General features: G+C 58.6%; 9 protein-coding genes across 9 annotated transcripts; 4 read left to right on the forward strand and 5 right to left on the reverse strand.

Annotated features, from left to right (window-relative positions):
* Positions 1–358: 358 nt before the first annotated feature.
* On the forward strand, positions 359–1,625 carry PLICBS_009631 (uncharacterized protein; the record flags this gene model as incomplete). Its single annotated transcript, XM_018325247.2, has 3 exons — positions 359–502; positions 578–1,198; positions 1,251–1,625. The coding sequence occupies 3 exons, from the start codon at positions 359–361 to the stop codon at positions 1,623–1,625; spliced, it is 1,140 nt and encodes a 379-aa protein (XP_018176641.2).
* Positions 1,626–1,886: 261 nt separating this feature from the next.
* On the reverse strand, positions 1,887–3,656 carry PLICBS_009632 (guanosine-diphosphatase; the record flags this gene model as incomplete). Its single annotated transcript, XM_018325248.2, has 3 exons — positions 1,887–1,944; positions 1,996–3,343; positions 3,410–3,656. The coding sequence occupies 3 exons, from the start codon at positions 3,654–3,656 to the stop codon at positions 1,887–1,889; spliced, it is 1,653 nt and encodes a 550-aa protein (XP_018176642.2).
* Positions 3,657–4,727: 1,071 nt separating this feature from the next.
* On the forward strand, positions 4,728–6,520 carry PLICBS_009633 (uncharacterized protein; the record flags this gene model as incomplete). The annotated part of the gene is made up of 2 exons (XM_018325249.2): positions 4,728–5,000; positions 5,057–6,520. The coding sequence occupies 2 exons, from the start codon at positions 4,728–4,730 to the stop codon at positions 6,518–6,520; spliced, it is 1,737 nt and encodes a 578-aa protein (XP_018176643.2).
* A 1,397-nt stretch (positions 6,521–7,917) lies between these two features.
* PLICBS_009634 (uncharacterized protein) lies at positions 7,918–9,548 on the reverse strand (the record flags this gene model as incomplete). The annotated part of the gene is made up of 2 exons (XM_065601689.1): positions 7,918–8,315; positions 8,381–9,548. The coding sequence occupies 2 exons, from the start codon at positions 9,546–9,548 to the stop codon at positions 7,918–7,920; spliced, it is 1,566 nt and encodes a 521-aa protein (XP_065457761.1).
* Positions 9,549–11,465: 1,917 nt separating this feature from the next.
* Positions 11,466–11,845, reverse strand: PLICBS_009635 (uncharacterized protein; the record flags this gene model as incomplete). Its single annotated transcript, XM_018325252.2, has 2 exons — positions 11,466–11,659; positions 11,716–11,845. 2 exons carry the CDS (start codon positions 11,843–11,845, stop codon positions 11,466–11,468), a joined length of 324 nt encoding a protein of 107 aa, XP_018176646.2.
* A 528-nt stretch (positions 11,846–12,373) lies between these two features.
* On the forward strand, positions 12,374–13,519 carry PLICBS_009636 (uncharacterized protein; the record flags this gene model as incomplete). The annotated part of the gene is made up of 1 exon (XM_018325253.2): positions 12,374–13,519. One exon carries the CDS (start codon positions 12,374–12,376, stop codon positions 13,517–13,519), a length of 1,146 nt encoding a protein of 381 aa, XP_018176647.2.
* A 213-nt stretch (positions 13,520–13,732) lies between these two features.
* PLICBS_009637 (uncharacterized protein) lies at positions 13,733–15,403 on the reverse strand (the record flags this gene model as incomplete). The annotated part of the gene is made up of 1 exon (XM_065601690.1): positions 13,733–15,403. One exon carries the CDS (start codon positions 15,401–15,403, stop codon positions 13,733–13,735), a length of 1,671 nt encoding a protein of 556 aa, XP_065457762.1.
* Positions 15,404–16,506: 1,103 nt separating this feature from the next.
* On the reverse strand, positions 16,507–20,616 carry PLICBS_009638 (uncharacterized protein; the record flags this gene model as incomplete). The annotated part of the gene is made up of 5 exons (XM_065601691.1): positions 16,507–18,221; positions 18,283–19,297; positions 19,347–19,794; positions 19,851–20,388; positions 20,439–20,616. 5 exons carry the CDS (start codon positions 20,614–20,616, stop codon positions 16,507–16,509), a joined length of 3,894 nt encoding a protein of 1,297 aa, XP_065457763.1.
* Positions 20,617–23,406: 2,790 nt separating this feature from the next.
* PLICBS_009639 (neutral amino acid transporter) lies at positions 23,407–25,699 on the forward strand (the record flags this gene model as incomplete). Its single annotated transcript, XM_065601692.1, has 2 exons — positions 23,407–25,467; positions 25,523–25,699. 2 exons carry the CDS (start codon positions 23,407–23,409, stop codon positions 25,697–25,699), a joined length of 2,238 nt encoding a protein of 745 aa, XP_065457764.1.
* Positions 25,700–26,357: the final 658 nt, after the last annotated feature.

The raw sequence follows: 26,357 nt of genomic DNA on the forward strand, positions 1-26,357 counted from the left end.
CAACTGGCGGCAGCTGGAGCAGTCAGTTGTCGCAGGCGACGGGCTGCCCCATTGTGCTGCTTTGCCGTGCCTGGCCTAGCTCAATGCATAAATCGGTGGGGCGTTGTGCACTGTCGTCACGGCCCCACGTGACCCCATTTCCGCCCAATTGATGTCACAGGCTTCCCGTCACCTGCAGAGCGCTGCCGGGGCAGCTGGACGCGGGCGGTGCTGGAGCTCCAGGCGCCTACAGTTGAGTTCCAGGCTGCATTGAGCAGTACCCGACATCCCACGACGACACCGCCACCGGGTCACCGAGCGCGATCCACGGCAGCCGGCCTCATGGACCTGCTGGCCAAGCGCGTCCCCTTGCTTCGCGATGGCGGATGACCTCTTGCTCGAAAAGGTCCACGACCTGAGCGACCTTGAGCTGGCCATCCTGCTGTGCCTGGTTAGCAGAGAACATGGCATCATCAGCACCCCGTCGGACACCATCGACGACCTGATCGAGGAGTTGCAGCTGGTATGCCCTACGCTCGACCTTCTACACAAGCTGCGCCTGGATGCAAAGCAAGACTGACACCCAGCCCGAACGCAGGTCGCGCGCACGACATTCGGCCTCAGCTGCGTCGTCATCAACTGCCACGCCGGCACCACCCTCGAAGAATTCGCATCCGCGCTCCTCTACCTCCCCAAGCCCACCGCCGCCGCCGCCACCACGCCCGCCCGCACGCCGTCCTTCCAGGCGCGCTCCGACTCCGCCAGCTACTTCGTCGCCAACCCGCAGCAGCAGTCGCGACCCTCGCGCGGCTCCATCTCGCCGCTCACTGTCCTCACCGGCGGCGGCGGCGGCGTGGGAGGCTTCGGCCCCGCCGCGCAGATCGCAAACTGCGTCCTCGCGCGGAACCTCGACCGCGCGCCGCGCGCTGTCCAGATCCAGGCCCTCGAGCTGCTGCGCACGCGGCGCATCTTCACGCGCACGTCGGTCCAGGCTGCTCCCAAGCAGTTTGTCTTCGTGCCGGTGTTGGAGGCGGACAGCGGCGGCGAGGCGCACGTCACGCCGCATCTCAACGACTTCTTTTCCCTGGCGCACTGGCACGACCCGGAAGATGGGCTCGTGAACCTGGAGGAGGCGGCGGATGACGCGGCGTCGGTGGAAAGCGTAGTCAGGAGTAAGCATCCAGACGAGCCGTCGGCTGGCCCCTCCATCTCCGAATCGGTATGTTCTCGTGTAGGTTGTTTCCGAGATGCTTCCTCTAACCTTGGACCAGGAAATCGGACACCTGGCACAGCTGAGCCAGCAGGTTCAGGCCGACATCGACGTCATCCGCTACCAGATGAACGTCGTCTCCTTCCTCCGAATGCATCGTGCCGTCGACCACGGCATCACGCCGGCCGCCACGAAGCATTTCGACAAGCTCATGCGATGCGTCGCGCCTCTGCACAAGCTCGATTACGTGACGCCCGCACTCGTAGGGCTGGCTGCCAGAAAGGTCTATCTGCACCGCATCCGCATCACATCGCCGGCAAAGGAAAGGAGCATGCAGTGGGGCAGCAAGCTCGAGGCCGTACAATCCATACTCGACGGCGTCGGCCCGGAAGAAGTCATAGAGGAGGTGCTGGAAATGGTGACGGCGCCGCTGTAGGCCCTCCGCCGCTGTATTAGTCTAGCTGTATACCCATGCGCTCTTGTCAAACACTTTGCTGGACCGTTCTGGCCCTTGAAACTGCTACCGATGCCAGCCATCCTAACTTTGTTGCCAAACCCCCATGAACCAAACGGCAATGCTGGTGTTGTTTTTATACATTTCTCTCAACGTAGGCGTCGTTCGGCCCGCCCACGGGACCGATTCGAATGTAGGTCATTAAGGCTCTCGCTTCTGAGCTTTCGTTGCACGGAGCTCCCTCTAAGAGACCTGCTGGATCTTGCACTTCCAGCCAGAGCCAGGCGACAAAAGAGGCAGACTACCATCAGTTAGCAAACGTTTATCACAGACAGAGTGCGGAACGGCTCACCTGGCACCCAGGCACCAGCCCAGCTCGTTGCCCTTAATCTTCTTGGCAATCTTGACCTCTCGGTCAATGGGCATCTCGTATCCGGTGTGAAGCAATGCCAGCATAAAGTTGAGGTCCAGGCAATGCTCGGGGCGGTCATTGAGCTCCTCCATGGCCTCGGGCATGGTGCTGAAGACGTCCCAGCCGTCCTTGCCCATGCACACAGTCTGCGCAAGGTCGTGCATCTCCCGAATCGTGAACGAGTCGGGCATGCCCAGGGGCTTAGTGCGGTCATAAAAGTAGGAGAAGATGTAGACATCCTCCTTGGAAAAGGTCTTGGCCAGGGAAGGCTGGTGGACGCCGTTGAAGGAGCACGGCGCCAGCTTGCAGTCGGCGTCCTTGGCGAGGATCTTCTCGGCCAGGTTGCGGCACTGAGCAGGCGCGGCCTGGGAGGGACCGGTGAAGTTGAACGTCTTGGTCGTCTTGTCGGCCAGCTCAACCTTGGTCTCCGCAGTCATGCCGGGAGCGATGCAGGGGTGAACGATGGGCTTGGTCATCCAGGCATCGCCGTTGTTCTTCTCCTTGGTCGCGACCTCAGAGACGAGCTGCTTGTGAACAGCGCCGCGGGCGGACATCAGGCCGTAGCCGAGGTGAGAGTGCTGGTACAGCTCGAACTTTTGGCCGCCAAAGTCGAGCTTGTACTTGTGGTCACCTTCGGCGAGCTTCTCAGGCATGCCGCCCTCCGGCGCACCCTTGAAAGTAGGCTCAAAGACAATCTGAGTGGAACCACCGCCGAGATCGAAGACGGCAGCGGTCGGGCTCTTATCCGGGCCGCCAATCTTGCCGAGCAGGTAGTTGGTCGTGACCCAGGCATAAACACCCTCGTCGGAACCATCCATCACAGCGACGCCGTTCTGCTCCTTGGAAACGACCGGGAAGGGGTAGTCCATCTCGAGATGGCGGCGAACCTCGTTGAGGATGGCCTCCGACTTCTCGGGGCCAATCAGGCGCAGACCGGCCGTGGCCTTGACGGCAACGGGGCTGCAGCGCTTCAGCTTGTCGGGGACGTGCTCCATGGCGACCTGCATGAGGGGATCGAGCGTCTTGGCAGCAGCGATGGGGTCGTCCTTGTACTTGCTCAGGCCACCGACAGACTTCTCAGTCATCTTGAACTCCTCCTTCTCCAGTTCGGGGATCGGACCGCAGTTGTTGAACTTGTAGACGTGGATTCGGGATCCTGTGCTGCCGGCGTCGACCATGAGAACGTACTGAACGATGGGCTTGTCCTTGGAGAAGGACTTGGTGCATCGGTCGGTGCCGTATGTCGAATCGGACGGGGTCTGGCCGTTGCCGCCCTTGGGATGCGAGGCTGTTCAAGAGCCAGGTCAGCGGGATGTCATGGAGATTGTTCGCTCTACGGGCATCTGCCTCTTACCTCCGCCATTGTACACTTCGACGCCGCGGGGCGACAGCCACCAGAAGAGCAGGAGGACTGTGAAGGCGATGACGCCGGTCTTGATGTACCGCGTCTTCTGCGACTGCGACATGAATGTCTCCTTCATCCTGATAAAGTATGGCAGTAAGATTCCCTGCCTGGGGTTTTTGGTCTCGTAGCGATCTGGCTTCTCGTGGGGATCGTGTGCGACTTGTTTCGTGGGCAGCGACACGGACGTTCTTCGCATCAGGTCGGCGAGAGGGTGCTGCTGCGGCGACGCCGAGGCAGAAGGGAGTGTCTAAGGAGTGACGCCGTCGCGCATCGAGGAACGCGCGGGGAGGATGGAAGAAGAGGAAGGGGAAGGGGCAAGGAGCGAACGAGGGGGCGTAGGAGGGTGTGATGGATTAAAATCGAGATAATGCAGGAAGCTGAAATGGCGTTGGGCAAAGGACACGACTGAAGCGGGTATGGCTGAAGGAAGATCGCGAAAAGGGGATTGCGGGATGGACGAATCAAGACGCGGACGTGTGCAAACGGCGGAGTGACTTTTTTCATCAGCGTCCATCTGGAACCGATGCACCATCAAGGGGTTTGGCGGGCAAGCCACGCTGCATGTTAGTGGCCGATCTACTCATCGCCACCCACTCATGGCGCGCATAATGTCTCGCGCAGTGGCTGAGGCGGCCTGTCGCCCTCCAAAGTTGGGGGGCGCATTCCTGCCCGGGGCTTCCCAGTGGACGCATCCAGCGGCGACCGCCTAATTTTAGTGCCACGCGCCCCTGACCTGGCTTGCCTGGATTTGATTCTGCGGTGCAAGCTTTTGCTGGAAGTCTGCGTTTCCGCCCGCGGGAGAGACGTCGACTGCGGGAGATAGAGGATTGGGACTTTGGTTTGATTTCGTGACGCCCCGTGAACGACTGCCGTGTAGGCCGATGCGCGGACGACTCCGCGCTCAGATGGTTGCGCGGCGTGCCGGTGAGCGTGCGGGATTCGGCGTAGCCCCCAGGCACTCACGCCGAGTTCACCTAATGTCTGCTGAGACGGACCGCCTGAGCTGCCCGTCCGCCACCCGCTGCAGCGCACGCGTCACCACCTGAGCACGCCCCCCAAGCCCCCCGATTAGGGATCCTCCAGAAGCTTCGTCGACGTAGGCCATCTGCTGCCTACGTCGCCATACATAAGGAAATCAGCTACTCACCAGCGTTAACGCTCCAGCCGACGTCTTGACGTTATTTTCCACACCTCACTGTTTCTCCTGTTGTAGTTGCTATCGCCTGCGCACCCATCTCCTCACAGGCGTCGGCCTGTCGCCACCGAAATGGACGTCCAGCTGCTCGTCTACGACCTGTCTCGCGGTCTCGCGCGGCAAATGTCCATGGGCATCCTCGGCTTCCAGCTCGACGCCATTTACCACACTTCTATCCAGCTCAACGGCCGCGAGTATGTGTACGACGGCGGCATCATTGCCATCGTGCCAGGCTCCTCTCACCTCGGGCAGCCCATGCAGAAGATTCCCCTCGGCACTACTCACCTGCCCCTGGACGTGATCGAGGAATTCCTCGACTCAATACGGCCGATATTTACTCTCGAGGTGAGTCCTAAACCCTGGCTGTTCCAGGAGTATTTGATTAACGTATTCTGTGCCAGGCATATGACTTGTTTCGCCATAACTGCAACAACTTTAGCGACTCCTTTTCCAACTTCCTCGTTGGCAAAGGCATCCCTGACCATATCGTCAACATGCCACAGGCGGTTATGGATTCCCCGATGGGACGCATGCTGCTACCGCAACTCACACAAGGTGTCAATGCAGGCCGGTCAAATGGCTCGATCCTCGGTCTGCAGGACACGGCCAGGGCATCTGCACCAATCCCGGATCCAAGGAGGACTGTCAAGTCAATCTCAACTCAAGCCGAGTTCTCACGTCTTCTCGATGAGGCAAAGCGGTCCTGCGCCGTCGTGTTCTTCACATCCGCCACTTGCCCGCCGTGCAAGACGCTGTACCCGTTGTACGACGAGCTTGCAGAGGAACTCGGGGACAGTGCGACCTTTGTCAAAATCGACATCTCGCAGCCACAAGCGTCTTTGATCGCACAGCAGTTCTCTGTGCGGGCAACACCCACATTCGTCACATTCTTGAAAGGCGCAGAAGAGAACCGATGGTCAGGGGCAGACCCTACAGCCCTTCGGGGCAACGTCCAACTCTTGGTGCAGATGGCTCATCCGACACACCCGCACTCCAAGCTACGCCTGCCTAGCTTCTCAAGCACCAACACGAAACCTGTTTCGTATACCAAGATCCCTCCTATGGCCAAGTTGATGGTCAAGATGGGAGATGAGCTGGCTAAGAAACCCGAAGTTCAGAGCTTGACACGATTCATCGAGATGAGACAAACCGCTGGGCCGCAAGATGCCATTGTGCCGGACATGACACATCTATCGAAACTGGTTCAGGATTCGGTTGTGAGCTTACCGCCAGAGACGCTTTTCACCATCGTCGACCTCTTCAGGTGCGCCCTGGTAGATCCTCGAGTAAGTGGGTTCTTCGCAGAGGAGGAGGACCACAAGACAGTTCGCGACGTGTTCGAATTTGTCAATAGCCAGAGCGCATGTCCATACGCTCTTCGTCTCGTCAGCCTTCAGATGGCCTGCAACTTGTTCTCGACACCACTGTTCCCCGACGAGATACTACGCAACGCCAACCTCCGGACGCCACTCATCCAGCTCATATCATCCAGCTTCCTTGACGACAGCCACAACAACGTCAGGGTTGCGGCATCATCTCTCCTGTTCAACCTCGCGCTGGCGAATCGGCGGTCCAGGGAGAGCGATACCAAGCCGACGCTCCCTGAAGGAGACGAGGTCGAGCTCGCTGCGTCAGTGGTAGAAGCGATCGCCCAGGAGGACAAATCAATAGAGGCACTACAGGGAATGCTATCGGCACTCGGGCACCTGGTATATGGCACGGCGTTGGATGGAGAGCTGGCCGACCTGCTGCGAGCGCTGGACGCTCAGGGCACCATCTCGGCGAAGCGGAAGGCGTTTCCTGGGGAGAAGCTCATAGGTGAGGTGGCGGATGAGCTGCTAGGCAAGGGATTGCGGCGCTCATAGAATCCCTCGCATCACCTAATCTCAACTACAACTTGACATTGCATAAAATCTTGCCATAGCAGCTGGTGCGAGTGCTTGAGGACTGAGGAATTCCGGATGAAGTGAAAAGTACGTACCTCGCGACTCGCCAAATTGCTGAGTCATTGTGCCAAAAACAGACTAGCGCCATCCCACCACCCACGCCCTTTATCTTGCTCGCCCGGCTGCCAAAATCTTTTGCTTCCTTTCTTCTTCTTTTTCTCTTCATCAAAAAGCCAACTGAGCCGCCACGACCTTCACCCAGCTTACCCACGGTGATGCGTTGCCATTCCCCTCGGGAATACGCTCAGAAGAGAAACAACCCTTGGATATAGGAAATTTCCCGCAAGATCGTCGGGGGTTCGCCCTCGCCGATGTCCGTAGGCGGGACAATGCCAAGAAGGGGGGACATCTCTTCATCCCTGATGAAGAAGCGCGTCGAGATGCGCGCGCTGTAACATGTAGACTCGAGCGGCGTGTGCGTTCGCTGTGAATGTGCTCTCTGTCTATCTGTGCAGTCTGGCGAGCTTTCGAACCTGTATTAGCCAAGCTCAATGCCCAAGCTCCATGGTTGAAGCTTCAATGCTGCTCGGACCGCTTGCACAGCTGCGGCGGCATGGAACGCAGCAGAAGACTGCCATTTCAATGCCATGGCTATAGCCTACCGCCTTGCCGTTGGTCTGGAGACATTTGGCCTGCGGCAGCCATCTCCATGCGCTCCCTGTTTGAATCCAGGATGAGGCCCTCTCTCTTGACGAGGGCAGCTCCTCCTATGCTCATGGGCGTCAGATACAGCAACAAGCGGCCCATTTGAGGCGGACGAGCGGGCAATTGGCAGCAAGTAATCACCATGCTACACAAGTACGAAGCCGACGACGTTGGCCCTTTGACCGCGGCGGTGGCACAGCTCGTCACTCCAGATCTTAGTGGTAGCGGGTGCGGACACAGGATGCGAGCATCAGGGCTTGCCTTTCTCGTCGGCCACAACGTGTTCATGATCCAATGCCGTTAGATCTGAAGTCCGTGCTCAGCTGTGCCCCTACAGGGATCTTACCTGACCCGTACCACACCAAGCTAGTTGAGCTCACCTGTGCCCCATGGCACAGGGCAGCGGTGAGGTCATGTCATAGCCTACAAACTTGCAAAGTACGTAGGTGAACTTCTGAATGGAGATGCAGCCAATGTTTCTGTAAATGAAGCTTCGCTACAGGCCCCGTGTATGACCGTCCCTCGCATCATAAGAAGAAAGTTAACCATGCCGTGGGACACAGCTAAGGTCCATGCCATGTCTGTCATAGCATATCAGTACCTGCCCAACTAGCCTGAGACCTTTAAACTAAGAAGCCTCTTGAGTTGCTGAAAAGATAATGATACGCTTGCTAGTCGTTGGACCGAAATTGTCGGCGAGGCTCATCGAAATACCGGCATTCATACGGAATCCGCCCTTCCATCGACTCCATGTCCTGACCAGGAATGGCCTCGAGAATCATCTCCTTGACCTCGTCATTCCAAGAATCATAGCTGGTGAGAAAGCCGCTCATGCGCATCCGCACTGCAGCACTGACCCCTGCGGCCTGGCTCATCATCCTGAGTTGCTCCAGGTATTTGTCTGGCCACACCCGATCCAGCTGGGCTTTCAGGACAAGGCTCTCAAGCCCAAACTTCCGCGCGCTGTCCGACTCTAGCTCCGTGCCGACGGCGTCCAAATACCGCCGTAGCCGTTCCAGTAGATCCGTTGGGTTGCAGGTGTCGTGGAAGGACTGGGCCAAATTGCGGCCTATCACAAAGTGTTGCCACCTCGTCCACCGATAGTGGTGCTCGTCTATAAGATCATCCTTAGACACAGCTCGCGCAGGCCCATCGGCAGGATGTCTTGCAACCTGTCAGGTGCAGTGCTCGGCTCCCACCCCAAGAGTGCGACAATAGGTACCTCCAGCCGCTCGAGGCAGACCAAGGACTTCAGTGAGCCTACCCGACCCCGCCGCTCCCAGATGCCATTGACCCAGTCGGTGTCCATATCCTCGGGCGGGTAGTCGTCTATGTGCGCCCAATCGACCGAGATGATGAGCTCCTTCAACGAACCCGCAACAGTGTTCACAGCCTCTGCAAAGGCTGCCCACTCGTTGCGATACTCGCACCTATAGCGCCGGTCGTTTTTGAGCTCCTCGAAGTCTTGTCCCAAGAAGTACTCTAGCGTCTCAAGTTGGGGAGTAAACTTGAGAATGCTCGCGAGGTCTTTTGGGCTCGCACCAGCGTTCAGGATGCTGAGCCTTGTGAGATTGTTGAGAAGGATGGGGTCCTCGGCCGATGGAGCGGCGACAGGTTCTTGGAGAATTATCTCCGCCTCTCTTAAATTTGGCAGATGAAGAAGTGCGTCAGGGATGCTTTGTGAGTCGTCGTAGCGCAGCACTCGACCGTCACGATTGTTGATCACCCTCAATTCCTCCAGCTGCTGGAAACCAGACGCGTTACCCGAAGTGGATGGTGACGCCGAAGCCTTCAGCACATCAGCAATCGCGTCGGACGAGCAAGGCACGGTGAAATCCATCTCCAGGACTTCTAAGTTGTATAGGCGCGAGAGCAACACTGCCGTCAAGGCGCCGACGTTGCCGCCAACCACTTCCTCGGAGATGCGGTCCTGGAGGGACTCATCCAGATCAAGTATCGCCTCCACCCAACTGTCCACATGCTCCTCGGAGGGAGGCAACTCGCGAAGCTCAGTATCGAAGTACAGAGAGTCGCCGGTCACGACGAAATATGCGCGCTTGACGTACGCAGCGAGCTCGGGGCGCCGCCATATCGCCGTGAATAAGCCGTCAATCGAAGGGGGGCCGGGAATATCCTTGTCGTCGTCAGAGTAAAACGTATACGTGATAGATTCGTATAAGAAGGGCTCAGCATAAGCACGAAGAGTCTGGCATGTTCGACAGAGTGCGCACAGAGCGTCCTCGTCGAGCTGGGACAACACCTCCTGGAGCAACTCTGCGGGGAGGGAGACGAGGCCTGGCATGATGCGCGCGACTGCCGCGGGCGAGATCCCCACTGTAGCGGGTAGAATTGAAGTTGAAAAGGTGCCTTTATGCGCTGGAATATGCCATGACTTTACTGACAAGAAGCCCCGTCCTGGCGCGGATTATATGAACAGTCCGCTGGCAACTTCGTTTATGAATTCTCCTGCGAAGGCTGATTCAGCCCCGCCCCGAACGTGTAGAATTCCTCCGGCTTATTCCTTGTACCTGCATATAAGCACACTGGTATAGCCCCGGCGATGACAAGGGCGTGGGCTTTTTTACACTTCGTTTGCCCAGCATCTAAAGCGCAGCAAATGGCTGTTAACTTGGAAACAAATTAATCAATCGCTAGTGAATGTTTCGTTTGAGAAATGAGCAGCTAGTCGACGTTTACATTTCACGGTATCGTGAATGGATGCGGCGTTGAGGCTTGTCGTTTCTGTCCGCCGAGGTTGATTGCCTTTCGGAACCCATCTGGTGTCATACCAAGCTATCTGACCTGTGCCAGGGGGCACAGGTGAGCTCAGTTTGCTGCGCTCATCCGAGCCCCCCCAAAGCCACCGACAGGGATCTGACCTGTGCCCCTCAGGGATCTGTTCTGAGCCCCCCTCAAGGATCTGACCTGTGCCCTGTAAGGAGACGAAGTCAGAGATCAGAGATCTTGCATCCGCGGTCCCGTTCAAACCCTCCCGATCCAAGATCCCACCATCGCACGAACATGCTATGCCACAATACGATCTCACCCCCATGTCTTTGCACATCTTGGTGTCGCCGCACCCTAACATGACAATGCGTCCCGAAGTCGACCTCTCTTCAATGTTATCTACCCTGGGCGACTGTCATCAGCGACCTGAAGGTGTAGTGCTGACGAGACTTTGCGGAGGGACTGGGAAAAGCAGCACTATGTGACACGAGAGACCGGATGCGATTGCACGAGAGACGTGCTCATCGGAATCAATGATCGCCTGAACAACAATCCTTAATGCCAGCCCCGAAGCCGGTATTTCGTAGTTGTTGTTGTGGTGGTGAGTCCCAGAAGCCGAAAGAGGCACACTTGATGCTGCAGCATCTCAAAGTAGACCATCGTGGTCGACGGGTAGCCTGACACCTCGTGATTGAGAGCCTGAGAGAAGTCCACACGCTGAGAGCAGGTTCTGTGGCTTTTTGTTTCTGGCGGTAAACAGTCTGAGGCGATAGATTCGGTTGCACTATTATGTACCAGCGGCTCAATTACCAGGACATCCGTCCGGAGCTGTGCAACGCAGGTAAACCTGATCTGTGCCATCAATTGGGGCAGAGGTGCGGTCACGGCAGAGATCAGCCCGTACAGGGATCTCATCTGACCTATGCCGTGGAGAAAGAGCTGACCTGTGCCCCGGGGCACGGGTGAGCTTTGGAAGACTTGCGCTGAGTTCAGCGCCTAGCCAGGATTTTTACCCCCAGCCAGGGATCTGACCTGAGCCCCCAACAGGGATCTGAGCGCTGAGTCCTGACCCGTGCCACGATGAAGCTGACCTGTGCCCCGCGGCACAGGGGAGCTCTGAGCACGGGCCGTGTTCTCGCAATTTAAAATGTGGCTGAGGCCTCTACAAGCACCTCATCCTTCCCATAGCGGAAGACCCTATTTCGCTGCACTATTCACTTCGTGGCATAGACAAGTTGGAAAGAGGACTGGCGATTGTCTCGTCTGCAAGAGTTGGCACAATGGATACTTTGCATGTCAACGGCCAACCCGCCTCTACATTGAACGAGAGAATGGTACACCCTGCAGCGACGCTGTCATCTGCACAAAAATAAAGAGAGAGAAGCAAAACGCCGGCTTTAATTGCAGTCCCCAGATGTATCCGACAATGCGTCTTAGGTCCATCTACAAGAGTGCGATTCAATGTTCCAAGTGCGATTCGCCCAAGGAGGCCCTACGATCCCTTCGCCAGGCTGAGATCTCCATCGCCCTTGTTGCTGCGATGCTGGTCCCGCACAAACTCCTCAATCTTGTGGTCGTGGTCCGGCCTGTTGGGCGGGCCAGGAATCTCTGGCTTCGTCTCCTCTTGCGGCTGCTGGTGCGATCCGCCGCCCAGAATGGCGGATGCGGCCGGGATGTATTCCGTGACTGCGTTTAAACTGTCAATGCGCGTGTGCTGTCAAAGTGAGCAGAAAGTGGCGTACTCTTCTCGATGATCGGGTTGGGCTTGGACTCTTGGTCGCCTTCTCGGCTTGCGACGGCAATGCGATCGAGCTGCTCCTTGAAGGAAGCATGCTGCTCCTCTTCGGATTTGTTGGTGCGTTCAGATGCCATTTTCAATGCGTCTGGTTGGAAGCCACCGGTTCGTGAGATGGATACGGATGCTGTGGAAGTGAACTACACGGGAAGTGGAAGCAAGATTATATCAAGAGGGGCCGGTGACGAAAAGGTTGTTATTTATTCTAGCTTGTTACTTCATAACCTGAACTTCCCGTCGCGCACAGCCGCCGCGCCAAGCGGACGGCATGACGTCAAACCCGGCCGGGCGCATCATGGTCGCGGCCTCGCGGCTCCGGCAAGCCACTGATAAGATAACGAAACGGCGCGCCGGAAACCGGCAGCGTTTTAAGGTTGTCGATCGCGGAATCGGGCCACCTTGAAAAGAAAAGTCGCAACTCTCTCACCACCACCACCATCGTCACCGCCGTTGTTCGAGGCGCCCGACTCTGCAGCATCACCTTCGCTCCCTACGTCGTTTTCTGTTTTCTGATTGCGGTTCCATCGTTCCGTGCTCTTGCGTCGTCTTTTTCCCGTCGCCAAATCCAATCCAAAGACAAAGACAGACAGACTCTACCGCCCGTCATGGCGTCGCCAGCAGCGCCGATACCCATCACCATCATCACGGGCTTCCTGGGCTCGGGCAAGACGACGCTAATACTCAACCTCATCCCGCAGCTGCGCGCGCGCAACCCCAACTACCGCCTCGCGCTGCTCAAGAACGAGTTCGGCGACCTGGCCGTCGACTCGCAGCTGGCGTCGAGCTCGGCCATCTCGGGCGTGCAGGAGCTGCTCAACGGGTGCATCTGCTGCAACCTCGTCGGCCAGCTGGGCCCCGCGCTGGCCGAGCTCGAGAAGACGGTCACGCCCGACCGCATCGTCGTCGAGACGAGCGGCTCCGCCTTCCCCGCCACCCTCGCCCTCGAGGTCAACCGCCTGGCGCGCGACTCGGGCCGCTACGTCCTCGACGGCGTCATCAGCGTCGTCGACGTCGAGAACTGGCAGGGCTACGAGGACACGAGCTACACCGCCAAGATTCAGGCCCGGTACACGGACCTCATCGTCTTCAATAAGTGGGAGGCTGCTGGCGAGGACCGCTACGAGGAGTGCCTCGACAGGGTGGGCGACCTGGACGTCGACGTCGCAAAGGTCAAGAGCACAAAGGGCTGGGTGGACATGGACATTGTGTTTGGCGTCGACGGGGGGCTGGTAAAGGAGCTGACCGAGGAGGAGGTCAATGGGAACGCACAAAACGGCGACAAGGAGCACAGCCACAACCACACAAACGGACACGACCACGGCCACAGCCACCAGCAAGAAGTCGAAGTTCTGTCCATAGAGCTACGTGCCCCGAGCGAAACCCCTTCCGCCACCGTCTCCACCGACAAGCTCCTCTCCCTCCTCAAAGCCGCGCCCAAGGACGAGGCCTACCGCATCAAGGCCGTCCTGACGCTGTCCTCCCCGCCCACCAACTCGGACCCGGACGTACCCGCGCCCGGGCCGAGTCCCTCGGGCCGCTACATTCTCAACTGGGCATTTGGGCGGTGGATCTTCACGCCCGTCGCGGCGACACAGCAGGAGCACGCGTCGAGCAGCGAGTCGGTGCTCCGCATGACCATGATTCTAGGGCGCTACGAGAGCGGCAAGTGGAAGAAGAGGATCGAGGCGGGCGGGTTCGTGCAGCTCGGAGGCCATGATAAAGGCGAGCTGAGCGTCAAGAGAATCCTATAGACGTGTGTCCGGGACATAGATGCATGCGGCGAGCGACGAGTCAAGACTGGAATGTGCAGACGACCATATATTAAGAGCTTCAACATATACATACTAAAGAGTTCAGCATATAGAATATTACGGGCCGGTTCTCAACGCCACGCTCCATCCACCAAGTTTTCTTTTCCAATGCGCATCTGAAGATATCTCGCGTCGTGGGGACTAGACTCCAAGTTAGATCCAATTCCTGGCGCCGCCGTGGATCATGCGTTTCAGGCCCTGAACGACCATGGGCGGCACTGGACGTACGTCCACCACCTTGATGGGCCCGGCCTTCTTGAAGTTGGCCACGTCAAAGTAGTACGACATGGTGGCGTAGAGGTGGCTCTCGGCCGAGCGTGGTTCGGGCTTGCGCGTTGGGGCTCCCGGTAGCAGGGAGCGAGCCGCCTCTGACAGGCGATCCGGGTCGAACGTCTTGGGCGGCGTGACGAGGGAGCGCTTCTGCAGCCGCTCTGGTACGACCAGGCGGCGGAAGTCGGGCTCTGAGACTGCTTGTTTCTTGCCCGAGGGCTTGACACCCTTTGTTGGAGTCTTGCTGCTGTCCATCTTTCCGGTGACTGGCGTGGCATTGGCACTCTTTGCTGGAGCCTTGCCGCTCTCCTTCTTCTCAGTGACATGGGCGGCACCTGGTTTCAGCATCTTATCGCTCTCTGTCTTCCCCGCAATCGGCGAAGCAGTTTTTGTCGGCGTGTTGTCGCTCTCCATCTTCTTGCCACTGTCCATCTTCCCGGCGACCGGCGAATCAATCTTTGTGGGCGTTTTGTCAACGTCCATCTTCTTACGACTCTCCATATTGCCGCCACCCGGCGGAACAACCTTTGCTGGCATGTTGTTACTCTCCATCTTCTTAACACCCTCCATCCTCCCACTTCCAGGCAAAGCAACCTTTGTCGGCACGTTGCTGCCTTCCGCCTTCCAGCCAGCCGGCGTCCTCGGAATCCGCAGAGGCTCAACCATCAAGCTGCTGCTTTCCACCGAGTAGTGCGTGAAGTCGCCGAGATAAGGCATGGGCAGGCCCGGGTCGAACTCCTCGCCGAAAAGCGACAGCACGGATGAGACGTGGCTGCTCCACGCCGAGGACCGCGCATCAGTCACCGCAGTGGCCCGCTTGGAGGCGCGAGCAACCGCGGCAGGATCCGGCTTGGGAACCTCGGACTCTCGCGGGATAAAGGTGCTGCATCCCGTGACGGCGCTCTGCCAGAGGTGCTCGCAGCGGAAGCAGAAGCCCGTGCTGAGGGCGTCGTACTGGTGGCATATGTCGCAGGCAGGGGCCATGTACACGTCGATCATCTCGACATGCTGCGACTCGTAGCCGCTGTCCGCGGCGGACAGGGGAGGAGTTGCTGGAGGGTTTGGAACTGGAGGGGACGTGTTGGGCCCGGCTGGCGTGCGTGGGTTAGACCACGCTGGAGACGGGAGTCCGCTGTCGTGGAATGGCTTCTTAGGGGGTAGGGGAGGCGGAGGCGAGCGCTTCGGCTGCAGCATCAACGTGCCCCGGGGACCGAACCCCAGGAGCGCCGACGTATCTGGCGGGTCGTCCTGCAGCACCGAAGCCTCGCCGTTCGCCCCCCTTTCGAACCCCCCAACGTCGAACTTGGTTATTCGAATCGGCGGCAGGGGTCGGTACGCCTTGACGGGCCTCGGTGCGTACGAGGGGGGCAAGGCCGGCCCGCCACGCCCGTACGCGTTCCCGCGCCCGCGCCCGCGCCCGCGCCCGTGCCCGTGCCTCTCCACGACCGGCAGCGCGGGGAGAGCCCGCGTGGGCGGCGCGCCGCGCACGTCCCTGGTATAGCGGATAGGGCCTGCGTTGAAAGCGTCCTTGAGCGGCTGCGAGGGGCTGGCCATGGGACGGGGCGCGTGGTGGTGCGTAAGGGGAAGCTCGCAGTGCTGCGTGTGAGGAGGGTTAAGGTCGCCAGGACCACTGGCCCAACAGAAGGGCGGACGGGCGACCATGAATGACGCTGCTTCCTCGCCTTCTTTAGTAGTAGCAGTAAGGGGGGGATGTCGACGACGCGTGTGGTTATGTTTCTCTCGAACCCCCTCGAGCTGCTCTCCTCTCTCTCGCGGGCGGAGGTTGAGATTGATGGATCCCCTTTCCTGGGTACGGTTATACTTTGGCAGTGGCGTCACTCCGTGCCTCATGTGGCGATGGTCGGTCATTTAATACATACGAAGAGGGACGAGACGGGGACCTCTCTCCTTTCGCCGGGGGCCAGTGACTGGCAGCACGCCCATGTCTTTTGAATGGGTTGGCTTTCTCGACCAAGGTCAAGGTTAGAACGTTTCCCTTTGCATGCCGTTGTCGATCGTGGACCCTCCACCCCAGCTTTGATGCTGCATGCGAGCTTTGGACATCGTCAGCTCATGCATGGGCATGGGGGGACCCACGGCGGAGCACACCAAAAAAGTCGTCAGTGATATCATTCACTGCAGAAGTGGTGCCAAACAAAGCTCATTGAGTTGTGCTACGCAGTTGGCCCGAGCCTTGCACCCGGCACTTGGTGCCTGCCATTCGTTGAGCCGTCGAGCAAACAAAAGGCACGGCTTAGCATCCCCAACCCAATCCCTTGACAGTGATGCTCAATGGGCGCTGATAAAAGGGTAAGGTAAGCTGCATTAGAAAGACTGAGTCTGTAAGGAGGGTCTCGGACGTGATAAAAGGCTTTGAGTCAGACGTCAGCTGCTGCGCATTCCTGATTCACTTTACCTCGCAGAGCGGTGCAGTTTCCAACTCTATCGAGGCGCTTGCTCAACGGCCCAGCCACGAGCAACCTGTACCGTGTAGGTGTGAACCGAAAAACACTTATGCAGCATCAAGCAGCGCTTGCAGAAACCGTGCACATGATGATATGAATGGCGCTACCAAGACTCGTGTTATGCGTTCGCTGTGATGCAACAAAGACAATCTGCGTAAAACGTCGCTGTTCCCGCTATCAACGCACCCACGCTCACAGGCTGACCGTCACAGTCATGTTGTTGCTCAGGATCATCAGAATCGGTGGCAGTTCGTTGCATAAAACTTCAATGTCGGAGAGATACTGAATCGACTCAGCTTCGTCGAGACACGTCCCCTCGGAAGGAATCGGCAGTGTGCTCATAAGAACTGCCGTTTCCTTCGAGTGCTGTCGCATAAGCTCGTTGAGAATGAGGTGCTGTGCCCGGCACGGGAGGTCGTTGAAAGATAGAGACACTCCTTGCGTAGAGTATGTGGACCCAGCCTCGGGCTCGCCCGCGTGAGAGTCCTGCTTGTAAGACTCTACTAGCTCTGGGATACTCAGGCTCACGTCGCCCTGCCCAAAGTTGGAGAACTGCGAACCCTGACGCGAGTGGTGCCGGGAGTGGGACCCAGAGTGCGACTTGTTCACAGGGTGCTCTGCAAAATGTATCGTCCGCGGCACCTCTTCGGCGACACTGACTCTCGCCTCTGGAACCGGCCGGCTCGAGAATCTCCCCCACGAGGATTGTCTAGAGTGCGTGGGCCGTTCAACTCGCGGCGTCACTGGAGTCGACCCAGGGGGCGCAGGGGCGAAGCTGATCCTAGACCCCTCGGCCTCCGTCGTGATTCTTGTTTCCGGAACTGGGCGACTAGAGAACCGTGCCGCCGAGGACTGCCGAGAGAAAGATGGTCGCAAAGGCGTCATTGTCCCGTCGCGAGTGGTCTGCCTCTCCGTTGCCGACGGGCTCATGGATCTGGATCGTCGAGATGCATCGGGAGGGAAGTGCGGTATACCTAGAGGAGCGAGTGCGGGAAATGTCTCCAATCTCTCTCGCGCGTCTCCTGCGTCGCGACCTCGGCCTCCGTGGGGCGAAGGACTTGCATCGGTCTTCTTGACTTCGGGAACGCGACGAGACTCCTGTTCGTCTTGATTGTCGGTCAATGTTTGAGAAGTCGTCATTGTGCCGTATGACGGAGCTGGAGCGCTACCCGGTCCAGTTTGCGGTTTGCGGCCTCGCGATACCTTTGTCGAAGCTTCTCCCCCTGGCTGATCCCTGACTAGTAAGGGCTGCTTCGTCGGATCTCCAAACTCCGTATCACTTCTACTCTCGGACATGTCAACACCAAAGTCGAACCCATCTCCTGCGTCTGACAGCTCTGACTCTGTGGACCACTCGTCGTCTGAGGGCTCCTCTTGGAACACATCGTCCCCTAGGTGGTGCGTGTGAATACCCGGATTGACTCCCAGCCTGGAAAGCATTGTGATGTCTGGTTTCTTGAGCACATTGGCGAGCTCGACAACGCTGGAGCGACGTCGGTCGAAGCCATTGTCCCCATTTAGGTCTGCTCGCCCGGCGGCAGCGCCCACTATTTGGGTGATTTGGGTCATCTCCTGACTTGCTGACATTTGCTCCGCTTGCCCGCGGAAGCTCTGGAGGGATTCCCACCAGTCTTCGTCCTTGAGCGCATCACTGACAATGATCTCGGTGTCGATGTCGTCTGTGTGGCCGTTGACGATGAGTTCGTACGTGTTGAGGTGACCAGAAGCGAGCCAAAAGACGAGTACTTGGGCATCAATCCGTAGCTTTTCGAGAAGAGCGGTGACGCGGGCCCTCTCCTCTTCAACCTCGCTTTCGTACTCGACAAACACCATGACGCGAAGTGCAAAGGCTCGCTTCCATGTGCGGACGCTTTGCAGAATATGACCTAATTGCAAGATTAGGGTATCTAGATAAGTTAGCCGACGGTTTGTTCAGCAGCCGCCACTCCGTTCCGCCGTGTGACTTACAAGTGTCAAAATTTGTAGTCATGACATTCTTTCCATCAGAGGACACCTCTGCAGACATCTGAATCGGCCACAAATCGACGTATCTCTTTGCGTTGCCACCATCCTTCCGAGGCGATTCCAACTTGTCGAACCCATGAGCTACCGCAACGTTCAGGCGGTACTTGAGGGCGAGGTCCTCCAGCATTATCATGTACTCGGTGGGAGACATCATGTCCTCTGTTCGCATCGCGTCTGTGGGCAACACCCCTTCTAGAAGCCGCGCAGAAGTATCGCCGCGACGTCGCTGCGTCATCGGTGCCTTATCCTCCGCCTTCCGGGGCCGTCTCATCTTGTCAGCAGGTGATGCGGGGATCTCGGGTATCACGCAGCTTGATCCAGACTTGCGCAGGTCATCCATGTTGTAAAACCCCAAGACAGCGATGTTGGGCCGCATTCCGCCGAGGCCTGCCGATAAGATCAAATTACGTATGCCCCAGGTGATGGACGGAGACATAGTCAACTGAACGAAGGCCTTGATCCGCGAAAACTCGGAAATGTATCTTGTCCAGGCCTGCTGCTGAAGCCGGGCTTCGTGAACGCCAGTACTGAAGTCGTCGGAGACGATGACGTGGCCCAAGATGTACAACGAGCCTTTCTTCATGGAGTTGCAGAACTGAATGAGTCGTGCCTGGCGTCGAGGGTTGTTGATCAGGAGGATGATATGCGGCCGCCAGAACTTGATGTGCTCCGGTTTCAAGCGTAGCAGGTACTTTCTGACTTGGTGATAGATGAGGTTCTGCGAGACATCTCCCCACCGCTTCGGCGGGCACAGGTAGTGAATCAAGAGGAAGATGAGGACAAGGACACAAATAGCAATGGATGCGTACGTCTCGTCGATGAAGAACATGGCAGCGGCAGAGAGCAAGCTGCCCACCAAAGCTGTCTGCCAGTTGAAGAACTTGAACCCCGGCCGAAAGTTTGGTGCTGATCCGATTTTGAGTAAGAAGCAGGCAAGGTTCATGACGAAAAAGGTCATCTAGAGCGGTCAACATGCAAGTCCAAAGGCGAAGAGAGGAAAGTCATACCTGGTAACCCATGGAGATGAACGTCGCAATCTGGTTCAGATCTGCAAGCAAGGCAACTTGAGCTATCAAATAGGTCAAAAAAATGGCAAGTATGGGCTCGTCAGCCTTCTTCGTCCCCTTGCCAAAGATGGCGAGTCCTGGGAGAAGCTTGTCTTTCGCGAGGGCCTGAAACAGTTTGGCGGAGCCGATGATGCCCATCAATGCGGAGAAGAATGTTACTGCACATTCGCCAGCGAGGATGATGGGCGGAGACAGGTTGGTTAGGGGTATGACGTTTGCGTTGGCGAGGAACGACTCATGCGTAGTACTGGCGGCCATGGATAGAACGACAATGAAATAGACGATGAATGTCGTCAACATGGCCCAGAGCGTCCCGCTCGGGATCGACCTGCTCGGATCCTTGAGATCACCAGACATTGATGCCCCGGCAAAGATGCCTGATGTTGCTCTGCGGGCGTATCATTAGCCGATAGCATACAGCGATGTGGTTGGGGTTTGTCCTACGGGAACAGAATGCCAAAGAGATCTCTAAACGTGGACAGGCCGTTGTATTCACTGGTGCCCGCGCGAGGCAAAAAGTTGGTGGCCAGGGTGTGAAGGCTGAAGCCAGTAAAGACGACACCAGTGTCGTCGTCCTGGAAGGGCGCCTTGAAGACGGCAGACACGGGGATGCTGATGACGGCCAGCGACAAGATGACAAGCAATGCGTTGGAGGCCTTGGAGAAGGTGGCAGAGCCGAGCAGGCAGAGACCGGTGCAAATCAAGAGAGCGGCCGTCTGCAAGCCGTAACCGGCCCAGTATCCCTCGGGAAAGCCGGGGCCGACGTTGAGGCGGATGCAGTCGATGAGACCGACGACATTCATGGCGGTGTTGAGCGCCTGGGCGAGGAAGAACAGGATGCCAATGGAACCGCCAAACTCGGGACCAAGGGACCTCGAGATGAGGTAGTACGCGCCGCCGCCTTTGACCTCGCCATTGGAGGCAATGGCAGACAGCGATAGCGTGGTTAGCAAGTCGACGCAATATGCCGTGATTAGCAAGCCTGGGAGGCGTCAGCTGTGGTGGTTTCCGCGCAATAAAGGTGTTCATTACCCAAGATGCCCATGAAACCAACTTGTCCCAGAATGAGGCCGAACCGTAGGAACATGAGGATGCTCATGATGTTGAGGCACACGGGGATATAGACGCCGGAAATGAGGCCTAGCTTGGTGTCCTTCTTGGGCTCCGCCGACGGCTGGAGCCCGGCCTTGTCGTCGCCGGGCGAAGGCATCTTTACGTCTGCTGTTGAAGACGGCGACGATTCGCGAGCTCGACGGTCCTTTACCGACCCCCTTTTGCGATGGCTACCACGGCCATTTGACGGTAAAGGAGGGACGCGGAGGAAGCGAACAAGTAGAACGAGATGTTGCAAGACAGACGGTGATTACATCAGAGGCCAGGGACGATCAAACGCAATACCTGCTTCGGGGTCGTCAATGCGGGCGTAGAGGTGTTGATGCGCAGACATGTGCGTGCAGTGATGCGGAGGCGTGATGGGCAATGAGGCTTGTTGTGCATCGACATTCCAGCCATTGACGAGGGGCGGTCAGTGCAGCCTGGCGCCAAGGCAGCGACGTGATGGGATGGAGCTGACGATCAGTGAGGTGAGGTCGCCCTCGGCCCACTAACACGAGGTGCTAGCCGGGGGGCGCCACAGCGGTTGCCTGCACTGCCGGCCTGTACCTAGACGGCCGTCAACAGGTGGAGGCGAGCGCCATCGCCCGCTGGGAGCTTGTCCATCTTGCAGCACGCACGCTGTATAGGTATGCGTTCGCCCACTGCAGATGGTCGTCCGTTTAAACCTCGACAACGATGTCACCGCAGATCAGGATGCGGCTCATTTCGACCTCTATCCGTGCCCTCAGGTCTAGAGTCTCGACTAACATTCGGACTGTGACCTGACAGACTCCACGCAGTGGTAAGACAGCGAGTGCTGGCCTGAGCGGTTGCAACAACCTCCATGTCGCTTCAGAAGCCCAGGCGCCTCGTGCCTCCCGTTGCACTGCACAGGGCTCATCTTGCCGGCAACAGTTGGCATCCCCCCCGCGTTGGGATGCGGGTGTCGTGACGAGCCGCGATGCGAGATGGCGTCTGCTGGTCCCAGTCCACCCGCCGCTGTGTGCCCTGGTGAGCCCATGATTGGGCGGCGCGGGTGGGTGATCCCGCAGTGCCACCGTCTGGTGACGTCGGGTTGGGGGGCCCTGACGCTGGATCCTGACCCACAAAGCATGTGGAAAGGCGACAAGATCTTCGAAGCGAGGGACCGTGCTGCAGATGAGCGACTCTCGGTGACTGCGTGGGATGCGGGGTTGCGTTTGCTGCCTCGGACGGCATCGTCTGGCCGTGATGGTGTTGACGGACGTGTGTCCGTGTCTACAAAGACATTGGTCGACTTGGCCGCCCTCGGAAGCAATCGTCCTTGACGCGCCACCTCTTTGTTGTCCAAGTGAATAGACATAGTGCCCAGCAATTGCAAGATAGGACGAGAATGTCTTTATTGCTGGCGACAGTGGCCAGCTTCCATCGCCCCAGCGCACGAGACACCACGATCGCGGCCGGCGGGAGATGTCGGATGCAACCCGACACCACCGAGAAACCACCTTGTCCACGAGCTTTTCGTTGATAGAGTTGTGACACCCGAGGGAGCCCTTGGGTCCCACCGTGCAACGTCTGTGTCACCTACACCGCGCATAATCTGACCGCGGCCGTCACCCAACAGGACTCGCCAATGCAAGTCCAGGCCACAAGGCATGGCCAGCGGGTTTCGCTTCGGGCCCGTTGGACCTGCGGTGCATTCAGTCGGAAACGATGTTCGCAAAGGGCATGCAGGAGCGCCAATCTTCGACTCTGAGACAGCGGCTAGGCAGATATGTAGGTTCTCGGCGTTGTTTGCTTCTGCGAGTCGCCCGCGGCGCCAGCACGGTACCCACGCCTATTCATAACACGCCCGAATATTGCGAGTCCCTCCAAACGTCAGGACAACGATCAATGCGAATGCTTAAAGAGTGGCCCTCGTCAAGCGATAGAGGAGGCGGTCCCCCGTCGAGGTCGGGCTCCGGCACCGGCTACGGCACCCGGCCGGTCGCCCTCCGATTGATGATTACAGGCACCCCGGACCCGAAATCATCAAGGGCCGTCACACCCGAGCCAATCCCCCGTGCCAATCGCTGGGACGTGATAGGGTCCGGCGAATGACGACCGGTCACACTGCAAGGCGCAAAGGGAATTCGCAGCCTCGGGGACGTCTTGTGCACTCGGCACCTCGTCCATTGGTAAGGATGAGATGGACAATGTGGCCAGCCCAGCAGAGCTTCCGTTTTGGGCAGCTCTGGCAGCCGGGCCCTCTGTGGGCAGGCCCGTTAGCGAGGCGGGGCGGACGCGCTGCGGCATCGGGTTATAGTGGGGTAGACACCGCGGGCGACGCCTGAAGGGCTCCGTCACAGGACCCACAGCCACCGCCTGGGCTGCCACGGCCCCAATATGCCCTGCCCTGAATATGTGAGGGCCGAGCTACTTTCCTTAGCTGGCTGTAGCCTCCACTCCAGCTAAAGCGTGCCCGCCCGGTCAAAGGCTGCAAGGTGCCCGTGCTAGGGCCGTCCGGTCAGCGGGCCCCTGGCATGCCTGATGACTGAGTCGGGAGGCAGCAGACAAAACCAGCTCGCTATCGCATCCTCACGCTCCTCGACACCCACACCTCCAACTCCACGTCCAGACGTCCCTTCGCTGAGGCAGCGACACCCAGTCACCTGAGGCTGTCTCTCCTGGCCCCGAGGCCTGCGAACTCGATCCCGTCCGCCCTAATCGTCGATTTTCTCCCACGGCCGCGTCCCTCGACCTGCTCAGCCATTGACGTCGCCGCCGCGTGATCCGTGCACCGCCTTATCACTGCCGCCACATCTGGGGCGCCCGTCCCAGCGCTTACCACTCGGCTACCTACCTACTTGCCTATATACCGCAGCCCGTTCAGCTTCACCACGGCATGCGATAGGACTTCTCATACTTGCGTTTCCTTCCCCCGACCATGGCCTCGCCGAGAAGCGCGCTTAACCTGGCGCCGCGGGCGGCCTCTCCCGCCCCAGGCCAGCCGCGGTCCTTCTCCTCGTCGCTGCCCAGAGACGAGCTGACGGCCCGCCTCGCCGAACCGATCCCCTCCTCATCGCCGGCCCGAACTGGCTCGCCGCTGCCCGGCCTAAGATCACCTGAAAACAACGACTCGCCATTCACGGGCGGCTCCTATTCTCAAGGACCGGGCGTCTCTGCCTTGGCTGCCGCCCTGTCCAACTCGCTCGGGCAGTCACCGCCTCGTCATGGCACGCCCGCGGCGCGCCTAAGCACACCGCCGAGAACGCAATCGCCCGCGCCCGGACCACGCCCGGACACACCCACCAACTACGGCTCGTTCGACTCAAGAAAACCGTACGAGGACCCGGAGATTGTGAAGCGCCATCTGGTCCAACCCAGCGATGCCGAGAACCCGCCCTCAGAAGAATCGTCCACTGCGGGGACCGCCAGGGGCAAGCAGCCCGTCGATCCCAATGCAGGCCTCGATGATGAGGAGTTCTCGAGCTTACGTTTGCAGGGAGGAGACGTCACGAGAGGCATCTACAAGTGGACGGAGCAAGCAGAGGCTAAGAACCGGCTCCAGCGCAGCAAGAGCTTTGAGCAGGCGCGGCCAGAGCCCGAGACTGAGGTCTTGGACATCAGCAGCATAAAGGTACCTGGAGGCTTCCGAAGAGACCACCTCCGCCGCAACGCGATGAGCCCTAGCGGACTTGCCGACCGCGTCGACCACGGCCACGACTCGCCGCCGCATACCGAGCCGCGGCTGTTCACCTCCAGCTTCCTCGAGTTCCTGACCATCTACGGCCACTTCGCCGGTGAAGAGCTCGAGGAGGATGACGAGGCCCTTGGCCCCAACGAGGAATTCTGGTCTGGCGAGGACTACGAAGGAGGCAGCGATGACGGCAGGGAACCCATGGAAGACAGCGCCCTGCTGGGCCCGTCCAAAAAGCGGCGCAAGCGCAAGGTGCGAGGTGGCAGTGGCCAGAACAGCCCGATGAACGCCGCGCTGCTGCTGCTCAAGTCGTTTGTGGGCACTGGCGTGCTTTTCCTTCCCCGAGCGTACCTCAACGGAGGCATGCTCTTCAGCAACCTCGTGCTCTTTGGCGTCGCCGGCCTCAGCTACTACGCCTTTGTGCTGCTCGTGACGACGCGGCTGAAGGTCGAGGGGTCATTCGGTGACATGGGAGGCATCCTCTACGGCAAGTGGCTGCGGACTCTAATTCTCTCCTCCATTGTCATCAGCCAAATTGGGTTCGTGGCCGCCTATACCGTCTTCACCGCCGAGAACCTCCAGGCCTTTATCCACGCCGTCTCCGACTGCAAGAGCTCCATCAGCATCCCGGTCCTCATCCTGATGCAGATGGTCATTTTCTTGCCCTTTTCGTTGCTGCGAGATATCGGCAAGCTGGGGTTCACGGCACTCATCGCCGACGCCTTCATCTTGATTGGACTGGCATACCTATTCTACTATGATGTGCTCACGCTCAGCACCGAGGGGCTTGCGGACATCATCATGTTCAACAAAAAGGACTGGACGCTCTTCATCGGCACCGCCATCTTCACGTTTGAGGGAATCGGCCTCATCATCCCCATCCAGGAGTCGATGAAGCACCCGACCAAGTTCCCGCGCGTCCTGTTCCTCGTCATGATCATTATCACGGTCGTCTTCATCACCATGGGAGCGATCTCGTACGCTGCGTACGGGTCCAAGACGGAGACGGTGGTGCTGCTGAACCTGCCGCAGGAGAATAGGCTGGTCAACGGAGTGCAGCTTCTGTACTCGATGGCCATCTTGCTGTCGACGCCGCTCCAGATCTTCCCGGCGATCCGTATCGTCGAGACGGAGCTGTTTACGCGGAGCGGTAAGTACAATCCGTACATCAAGTGGCAGAAGAACGTCTTCCGCTTCTTCGTGGTGATGCTCTGCGCGGCGATTGCATGGGGTGGCGCGGACCACCTCGACAAGTTCGTGGCGCTCGTGGGCAACTTTGCCTGCATCCCGCTGGTCTTCATTTATCCGGTAAGTCCTGTATCGGCAATCATACTACGGGCAAAGACACTAATGATGAACACAGCCACTGCTGCATTACCGAGCCGTCGCGCGGACTAGGGGATGGAAGATGGCGGACGTTGCCTTGTGTATCTTTGGCTTTGTGGCCATGGCGTATGCGACGAGCTTGACGGTTGTGAGCTGGGCGAACTCGGAGCCCAAACCGCCGGGCTATTGCGAGAGAAGAGGCGGGCATATCTAGACAAGGGCGAATGAGCTGTTGCGAGGAGGCGTTTGCCAGCGCGTTTGGGTGCTTCTGTGTCGAGACTGGGTTTACTGCGAAGACTGTCGTTTTTTCTTTTGAGCATCATATCATACCTACAGCGCTGCCGGCCCTCGGTACTAACGATGGGGCAACATCGGCGGCGCTGCTGTCTCCTGGAGGTGCATGTTGCGCTCGGCACATAGAAGCAATGGGAAGTGGCTCAGGGCCAGGTTGTAAGAACAGAAGGGTTGACGAAGATGGCACTCAACGTGCCTAGCCTTTGGATACTACGAAATACTACATATCTCATTGCCGTGCTCTCTGGCTTGTGGCTCGAGCTGGGATCAGGAACAGGTTGGACGAGTGATGATGGTACTCGAAATGCCTCCAGTGGATGGAGATGACAGCCCTGGAGCCCTCAGTGGAGCTCCGCGGCACGTTCCGGGGGTCGCGGGCCGGGGAATTGCTGCCGGCCCACTGCCGTCGTCATAGTCCGTCCAGTAGCCACGCTCGGAGACCGAGCTTACCACTGCTGACCAGCACCAGCGCTTCTTATAAGTCGATCGCGCGAAACGTTTGATCAGGCGGGCTGCTCGCCCAGCATCACGCGCGCGCGTCTCCCGGTCCAGCCCAGCCCAGCCAGCCCAGCCAGCCC

Source organism: Purpureocillium lilacinum, assembly GCF_023168085.1.
Source record: "Purpureocillium lilacinum CBS 284.36 DNA, scaffold_7, whole genome shotgun sequence".
Classification (NCBI taxonomy): domain Eukaryota; kingdom Fungi; phylum Ascomycota; class Sordariomycetes; order Hypocreales; family Ophiocordycipitaceae; genus Purpureocillium; species Purpureocillium lilacinum.